The sequence below is a fragment of the Scardinius erythrophthalmus genome (genome assembly GCF_964197995.2).
Source record: "Scardinius erythrophthalmus genome assembly, chromosome: 1".
NCBI classification, from domain to species: domain Eukaryota; kingdom Metazoa; phylum Chordata; class Actinopteri; order Cypriniformes; family Leuciscidae; genus Scardinius; species Scardinius erythrophthalmus.
The window spans coordinates 2,830,882-2,839,974 of NC_138221.1; the positions used below are offsets into that span (position 1 = coordinate 2,830,882).

The window sequence follows — 9,093 nt, forward strand, 5'->3', positions numbered from 1 at the left end:
ATTATTATTATTAACTGCATATAAAATGTAAATATTGTACCAAAACAAAATCCATCTAGATTAGATATTAGTTTTAAAAAAACAAAACGGTGTCATATTGGATTCCAAAATTGTTATTTGTATTTGTTTTTTCATTAATTACTTTATTTTACACACCAAATGATTATTTGTAATAAAATCTATGTCTCGTACAATCAACAAATCACCATATCTGCAGCCCTAAATGATTTGTAGGCAACTCACAATGTTTAAGTGTCTGTTAATGTAAAAGTTGTTTTTACAAAGATGTTTGGAAACAATTAAGCAGCAACAGAATCTGATATTGCGGAGGTGCCGGAAGCTTCTGGATTCCCACTGGCATCAGCTAATGAACTGGTGAAGCTGGAGGAGAGCATTGGGAACACAGACGGAAACTGGTATGTTTTCCTACGTCAAAAGTTTTGGACTGGTATTTGCTTTGTTTAGATTAGATTCAATTTGTTCAGTGTTCAGTGGATTAAATCATTTACTAGATTAACCATCGATCAATCAACAGATTAAACTCACTCATACTGTCATAAATGACTGAAACGTCGTCTGAGTTTGACAGATAATCAATTTTCTTGTCCCTAATAGTCCACATAATGCAGGGGAAACTGCAGCAGTGCTAAACTTGCCTCATAAAACTACAACACTCGAACTACACGTGTGAATTAAACTCAATGAGACTGTCGACAGTTTCTAGTACAATCTAGTAATCCGGGGTTCATGGTTGGTGGTGCCAGTGACCTTGCGCAGAACCATGGTCTCTTTAGCACATGAGGGCATAGTAAGGACCAAGCAGCGGTTGCGTGAGCTGTATTGGTGTCCAGGTGTAGGAGCCAAAATGTGTTCATTAGGGTTATGTGTTGTTTTCATTTTTGACCATTGAGTGGCGCTGTGATATCAGTGTTTATTACATGGCTTGGTTGAATTGTGTTATTTCTTGTTATACCATGGTCTGGGTGAATACTCGATTCTGATTGGCTGCAGGGTGTCCATTAAAAAGTGATAGAGGACACCTAGTAAAGGAGTTCTGGTGAAACTGACTGTTTACCGTTCGAAATTAATAAATAAGTGCGCTGGCTACATCAGCTGTGAGTAACCATAGCAACAGGCAGTAAACTGAAGGGTTCTACGAGCTGAGCCGACTATAAATATCTCCGGTTAGGCGTAACCAGGGAAACCAAGTTATTGTTTGTAAAAACTTTAGATTTCGATTGTAAAACTAATTAAAATATAAATTAATGTTTTAAAAATGTGTTATTTGGCAAGTGACCATGGTATATAAGTGGGTTAATGCCCGATGAGGTTTCCATTGTCAGGTATATATGGACCTCCGCTGCGCGTCGGACGGTTCACGCCTCGCCATCGTCCATTAATACCTGACAATGGACACCTCGAAGGGCATTAACCCTTACATAACAGACTTCCTTATGTTGTATATAGGTATGTTGACCCGGAAAGGAAAAAAAGTTTTGACCGCAATAGCGAAAGCGGTGAACGAATGTCAACTTCTCTCTAATACAAAGAAAAGGCAAAATTGGACATTATGCATGGTGGTGTTGTGGTGTCAATAAAAGTGTATGGTGATGCAACGGAAGACTGGTCTTCTCGTTTCTTATGGAGGAAGTAGACAATGTAACATCAAAACGCAAGTGAGTCAACCTAATTACTCCGGGACCAAACAACTCAGGAGCTTGAAGTATTAGATTTAGCTCATGTTCGTTGTGCCAGGAGTCAGACCGGACGGCAAAGACTACTGCTTCTCCATTACAGCCGGTGCCTCTTCCTGACGGTCCATGGTTGAAGTTGGGTTTGGACATAGTAGGACCTTTTGAGACCGATGCTTATGACTGTGGAAATGCTGTTACACTGACCGATTATTACTCAAAATGGCCTGAATTCTTCCATTACGACACCTGTAGTCATTGGATTCCTGAATTCTGTTTTCAGTAGGTATGGACACCCTGAGTGTCTGGTAACAGATAATGGGCCACAATTTATTTCTTCAGTCTTTACCGCTTTCATGGACGAACGGAATATTGCACACACCAAAACATCCGTTTACCATCCTGCAGCCAATGGGGCTGTGGAAAGAGTCAATAGTGGCCATTTTGCAAAAGCAACCGTGGAAACAAGCAGTCTTGGACTTTTGCAGTCTTGGACATGCAATTACTGGTGTTTCACCATTTGAACTGTTGTACGGTAGGAAAATGAGAACCAAACTAACTGTGTTCACATCTCACTCCAGTTACACACGGGACCAGGAAGTCACACTCGTCGTTGTCAATTCGTCCAAACAAAATGAAGCTATACTCGGATGCGAAACGAGGGGCTTGGGTGTCTTCTGTTCAGGTGGGGAATAGAGTGTGTGTACCAACTCAAACCAACGCATGTTCCCAAAGGACATTCAAAGTTTACACAGTCAGTGGAAATAGCGCAGCAAGTGGGCCCAAGCACGTACAGATTGGCAGATGGAAGACTGTGGCACTCTTCTCACTTGTCTTGTTTTGGTCTTGGAGCCGACCTCAGATCAGTCTGCTGTTGAGTTTGCAGTTGCTAATATTGGGAACACTGAACAGAGCACAGAGATGTGCTTGGCTCATAAACACGTTCTGTTCGGCAGTGCAAACCACCTCTTTGGTTAAAAGACTGTGAGACTAAATAAGAGTATACAGTGGTTTGAATTACTGACTGTATGCAGGTATAGCGCAGATGGAGATTGAATATAGTCATGTTATGATTCTGTAATTCTGTCGGAATTAGGAATGAAGACGTGAAATTGATAATTGAACTGATGTAATTACAGTTGTTTAATTACTGGTAAAGGAACTTAGTTGTAATAAGGCGAAAGCTCACGTTTAATTGTTCATATTGAAATCTAGAACTGTTTTGAGTTAATTGGAGGGAGAGTAATGGGGGAGATGTGGTGTCCTGTTATTCAGTGCAGTACTGACTGAGATCACTGGGGGGGAGGAGGTTTAAGAAGGAAAGACGAAAAGCAGAGGGGTAGAAAAAGAAGGATGAACACGAGGTGTGTGTCAAGAGAATGAGAATAAAGAAACATGTAACCCGTTCACCGGCTGTGGCCTGGCTTCGTGTTGATACCTAGAACACTACGTGTGTGTGTGTGTGTGTGTGTGTGTGAGAGAGAGAGAGAGAGAGAGAGAGAGAGAGAGAGAGAGTGAGAGTGAGAGTGTGTGTGTGTGTGTGTGTGTGTGTGCACGCACACTGAAAAACAGTGTCGACATAAGCACTTTACTCACACACACACACACACACACACACACAGTAAATCGCTTGCATGGTTATGAAATATTGCATAACGCAGTGCGTGACGCGTGACTCGACATGTTGCTGCTGTTTCCAGGCTCAGGAACTCTAGTGTAACGGGTAAGTTTAACAGGTAAGTTTAATGAGTAAGTTTACTCTAGTGTAACGGGTAAGTTTAACAGGTAAGTTTAATGAGTAAGTTTACTCTAGTGTAACGGGTAAGTTTACTCTAGTGTAACGGGTAAGTTCAATGGGTAAGTTTACTCTAGTGTTACGGGTAAGTTTACTCTAGTGTAACGGGTAAGTTAACTAGTGTAACAGGTAAGTTTAATGGTTTAAGTTTAACGGGTAAGTTTACTTTAGTGTAACGGGTAAGTTTAACGTGTAAGTTTACTCTAGTGTAACGGGTAAGTTAACTCTAGTGTAACGGGTAAGTTTACTCTAGTGTAACGGGTAAGTTAACTCTGGTGTAACGGGTAAGTGTAACGGTAAGTTTACTCTAGTGTAACGGGTAAGTTAACTCTGGTGTAACGGGTAAGTGTAACGGGTAAGTTAACTCTAGTGTAACGGATAAGTTTACTCTAGTGTAACGGGTAAGTTAACTCTAGTGTAACGGATAAGTTTACTCTAGTGTAACAGGCAAGTTTACTGTAGTGTAACGGGTAAGTTTACTCTAGTGTAACGGGTAAGTTTACTCTAGTGTAACGGGTAAGTTTACTGTAGTGTAACGGGTAAGTTTACCGTAGTGAAACGGGTAAGTTTACCGTAGTGTAATGGGTAAGTTTACCGTAGTGTAACGGGTAAGTTGGGTCATTCTTCATGTGTGGTGGCGTGTGGTGTCCACATGCAGTTAATGTTATAAACTTACACCAGTTTAAATAAACTTTAAAAAACAATAAATCATCAAATGTTTGCATCTCTGTATTCTGTAGAGCTCCTGTCACACAGAGATTCCGGAAAATACGGATAATGTGTCCCGGGATCGTTGGATTTTGGCTGGATCCCGGCACTGATCCCGGGACGTGTTTGTGTTCACACAGAGGCTTTTCTAGCAGTTTCCCGGGATCAGCGCGCTGTGTGAGAGGGGCTCAGGGCAACTATTAAGTCACATTTCTGAATTTAACTCGAGTTTGAGAGAAAATCTGCATGTTGCCGCCGTTCCTCAGAGAGCTGTCATCATGGGCTGTAACTGCAACAATATAACACAAATAAAGTGGGTAATATCGTGAATATAGATTTTAACATATACAATTTTATTAAATTGTTTTTAATATCTAAGAATAAAGTCGTGTCCCCCAAATTCATGCCTGTGGTGTTACATCACTGGATGTCGGCCGTTAGAGGAAGTGTACACGGACTACTTCCTGTGTGTAAAGGTCGTCGCAGAGCTGGGTGAGGACGCATTGTCTTAATCATCTTATTAAAGTTAGCGAAACTCCTGACAATTTCATGCGTCACACTTTATTAGTGTCTGTGCTGTTATGCTGATGATAATTTACATATTTTAATCACAATTTTGATCAAAATGTGGCTAAGATTTAGGCTAATTTGTCTGTGGTGCTCCTGTCTTTCCTGGTAACTCCACACACACTCTACAGTAACTCCACAGACAATATACAACCAGGAATAGAGTACATTTTATTAAAAGAAAAACAAACAAGCATTTTTACAGTTCACCCAGTCAAACCAGTATGACTTTCCTTCTTCACTGGAACCTAAAGAAAGTGTGTGTTGAAGAAGATTGGACCCCATTGACTTCCACTGTGCCGCGTCCTCATCAGCGCTCGTGTCATTACAGAGGTCAGCGCTCCAGCAGAGTGAACGACGTCTTTATTACTCCAGCTTTATGTACATCATCAGTGCGTCTCGCTGCTATAAATACTGTACAGACAGGCAGAGATATCTACAGCACACTCAGTATGCAGAGCCGTACACTCACTTCACTGGCCAGAGCGAGGAGGAACCGTACACACACACACACACACAACATCACAGGCTTCATCAGCATTATCGTCATCATTATAGAGGAGGAATGAACAGCAGCTGTGTCACATGACCCTTTCTCTGACGGGTCTAATGCAGTACCAGTTCCAGTATTTACAGGCGTCTTCATCTTCATCATCTTCACATGCTCATATCCTGCAGAAGCGAGATCAAATATAAATATACAGTAAAGTGTAATTCCTGTGATCAAAGCTGAATGTTCAGCATCATTACTCCAGTCATCAGTGTCACATGATCCTTCAGAAATCACTCTAATATGAGGATTTGATGATCAAGAGTGACCTCTGACCTGTTGACTAACATATGATCTATTGAGTGACCCCTGACCCGTGCAGTGACCTCTGACCTGCTTGAAGGACAGGCGCCTGAAGAACTTGCTGACGTGGAAGGGCGTGCTGGGCGGGGCGTCTCTGCCGGCGTCGGGCAGCTGCAGGATCTGCGCGTCTGCGATGGCGGCTCTCAGACTGAGGCTCTTCAGCAGCTGCTCAGCCGGACGCCGGCCGGACGTGGGCCGAGACGACACGCTGATGTAGGAGGCGTCCTTCTGCTGGGGCTGGTAGCTCACTGACGACACACACACACACACACACAGCTTTATCAGCCACGAGACCAATGACGTCACACTACAGACACTTCCTGAACAGGGACTTTTATTTTGACACCGATGCATTGTCTTGCTCCAGTCAAGCTTCCGATCTCTCTTGTGAATCCGACACTGAAGAGATAAAACTGCAGTTCATCCACTGGCCACTAGAGGCCGGCTGCAGAAGAGGGTCATTACCCATAAACCCCTGTGTTAAACGCCCAACTTTACAGCAGAAAAACACACGTTCACAGTCTGGTGCTAAAGGTGGTTTTGGTCTATATCGCTAATGTTTCCCTTCATGATGACTTGTGAGGGGGTGAATGTTATAATAACTCATCCGTTTACATTATATTAAGCCTTAAAGTTCTGCATAATTAAGGGCGTGGCCACTTGAGTGACAGGTGGATTGCCACTGATGTCAATACTAGCCGTTTGTCTGTTAGCGTCACGTCATCTCAGCTAATCCGCCTCACAGCACATTTTCATTTATACGGGAGTGACGTATAAATTTAAATAAATTTCATTTATACTCCGCCCACTTTGGGCTTCAGAAACGCGCTCCAGAAACACTGCGGGTGACGTCACGCACACTACGCACATATTACATACAGTCTATGGCTCCAGTGTCAAAATAAGAGTCCCGATTACAAACAGAGAAATGAACCAGCTGATGGTGATAATTAACAATGACATGATGATTATGCGAAACCCATGTCTGCCTGCCGCACCTGTCGCGGTGAGGACGGTGTCCGTGGTGCTGCTCAGCTGCAGGAGGATTGTGGGATAGAACGGGTGGAGCAGGAAGAGCTTGCGGAGGACCGGCTCGGCCGCCGGGCTGGTTGTCTTGGTGACGTTCGCCGCCGGCGACAGCGGATCTCCCGCCCAGAAGAGGAACACGGATTGGCCGGAGGAGGTGAGAACCGACGAATCCTCCACCGCCAGACGAGGACACACAAACCCCGCCTCCCACAAGCTCCGCCCCCGAGCGCCGTCGAGGATCTGCACCTGCGGATCGCACAGAGTCAGCTCGCCGGGTTCATGTGTGTTAATGAGATGCTAATGAGATGCGCACCTTCCTGACGCCATTGGCCGACTGATGAATGAGTAGATCAGGAACACTGTCGTCATTGAAGAGACCCGACACCGGACGACTGCACACACACACACACACACACATTAACTCATTAAAACAATAAAGCTTGACTGAAATTAAAGACCTAAACTTATGTTTATTAGCTAGCCTTCGATTAACTTACTAAAATAGCTCAAAATAGCTACATAAAAACTACCTATAAAAAAACAAAAACAAATTAAAAACAACTTAAACAGAGAAAGAGAAAATAAGATGTGAAGCATTAATAAGAGTGTACAGACGTGTGTATGGCGGCGGGGGGGCCGTGGCTCCAGGCGGTGTGTGTGTCGTTCTCCCTCAGCACGGACACACGGCCCTCGGCTCCACACACCAGCATCCAGTCGCTGCGGCTCGAGTTCACCACCGACACGCTGTCCAGATTACTGTGCTGAGCGCACTGACCCGCCACTAGGGGGAGCAGGAACTCCACCTGCTCACTGACACACACACACACACAGATGAAAAAATATGTTAGACCTAACACTTCTGCCACTAAAGATTGCTTTATCAATAATCTTCCAGATCAGTTTCATCATCTCAGCATCTCAGATGGCTTAGAAGAACTAGATATTACAACAGAAACGTTTAACTCTCTCTTTTCCAGCACTTTAGACACAGTTGCTCCGTTGCGCTTAAAGAAGATTAAAGAAAATAGTCCAACGCCGTGGTACAGCGAGCACACTCGGGCCCTTAAGAGAGATGGAACTGGAAGAAAACAATAGACTGGATGTCACGTGTGACCCTGAATACTGGAGTAATGATCCTGAAAATTCAGCTTTGATCACAGAAATAAATGATAATATAAAGTATAATAAATTGAAAACCAATTATTTTAAATTGTAATAATATATCACAATATTAAATTTTTTTCTGTATTTTTGATCAAATAAATGCAGGCTTGATGAGCAGAAGAGACTTCTTTCTAAAACATTAAAAACAGTAATGTGTCCAAACGTTTGGCCTGTACTGTAGTCCGTATCTCATGGAAGGAGAGCTCGACTGCATACAGAGAGGCTTTAAAAGCTGCTAGATTTTACAACCCTATTAGAAGAAAATAAACATAATCCTAAGTATTTATTTGAAACGGTGGCTAAACTAACGAAAAATAAAGCTTCAAGCCCAGACGTCTGAGAAAACACTCGATGGCTGCTCTGTCAAGTCTCCGTCGTCGGTTAGGAACCTGTGTGTGTGTGTGTGTGTGCTCTTTGATACCAATCTTTCATCTGAAAGTCACGTGTCTAGTATCTGTAAAACCGCATTCTTCCATCTTAAAAATATATCTAAATTACGCCATATGCTCTCAGTGACAAATGCGGAACAGTTCGTTGATGGAGAGAGAGCTCGATTGCACGCAGAGAGAGAGGCCTTCAGACAAACAAACTCATCTCCATACCGGCATCACGATCTTCAACCAGTCTGACCTCTGACCGCTGCCGGATCATAATCACACACAAACTGAGGCTGAGGGTTCTCTCCATTCTGTCTCTGATGGAGTTTAGGTTATATAGAGGACAGAGATTACCCGAAAGCTAACCTGAACAAAGGAGTCTTCACTTGTCCCCTAAAGCTGTCCACATTCTCAGCAGAAAGAGATCAGGAATGTTAAAATCACGAATAATCTGACAAGTATAAAGTATAAACACCACTGGACCCAAGACTGACCCCTGTGGGACACCACAGGACAGGGGTGAGCCTGCATTAAGAGCTCACCGCCACAGTCAGCCCGAGAGACTCGTTGCTCAACAGGAGTTTGTGCAATACTGCGAGCGATTGTGTCAGGCGTTTCTGTGTCCGCGATGGCAGAGAGATTAGAGAAGACACACTCATCATGGTCACTAACCGACACATCGCAGTATCACCCACAGCTAGTGTGGAAACAAGCTCTGCACACGCATTAGCTGGATAAACGCTAGCCAACGCTAGCATATTTACAGTGAGTAGACAGGAGTCCTGTCACATGACCCAACAACAGCGAATCACGAGTCCAGAGGATGAACTCAATACAGTATTCCAGCTGTCCACATCCGCCCCAGCCCGTTACAGTAACTTTACAGTTAGCCTAGCACATGAGGTCAGT

General features: G+C 43.6%; 1 protein-coding gene across 1 annotated transcript in view; it reads right to left on the minus strand.

The window, feature by feature from the left end:
• Positions 1-4,735: 4,735 nt before the first annotated feature.
• The window catches only part of fam234b (family with sequence similarity 234 member B), a 13,934-nt gene continuing 9,576 nt past the window's right edge, over positions 4,736-9,093 (minus strand). The window contains exons 8-12 of the mRNA XM_081358163.1: positions 7,259-7,453; positions 6,957-7,035; positions 6,613-6,889; positions 5,645-5,862; positions 4,736-5,433 (exon numbers count right to left, since the gene is read on the minus strand). Coding sequence (XP_081214289.1) covers positions 5,419-5,433; positions 5,645-5,862; positions 6,613-6,889; positions 6,957-7,035; positions 7,259-7,453 — 784 coding nt within the window. The 3' untranslated portion in view covers positions 4,736-5,418. The remainder of the gene's footprint in view (positions 5,434-5,644; positions 5,863-6,612; positions 6,890-6,956; positions 7,036-7,258; positions 7,454-9,093) is intronic.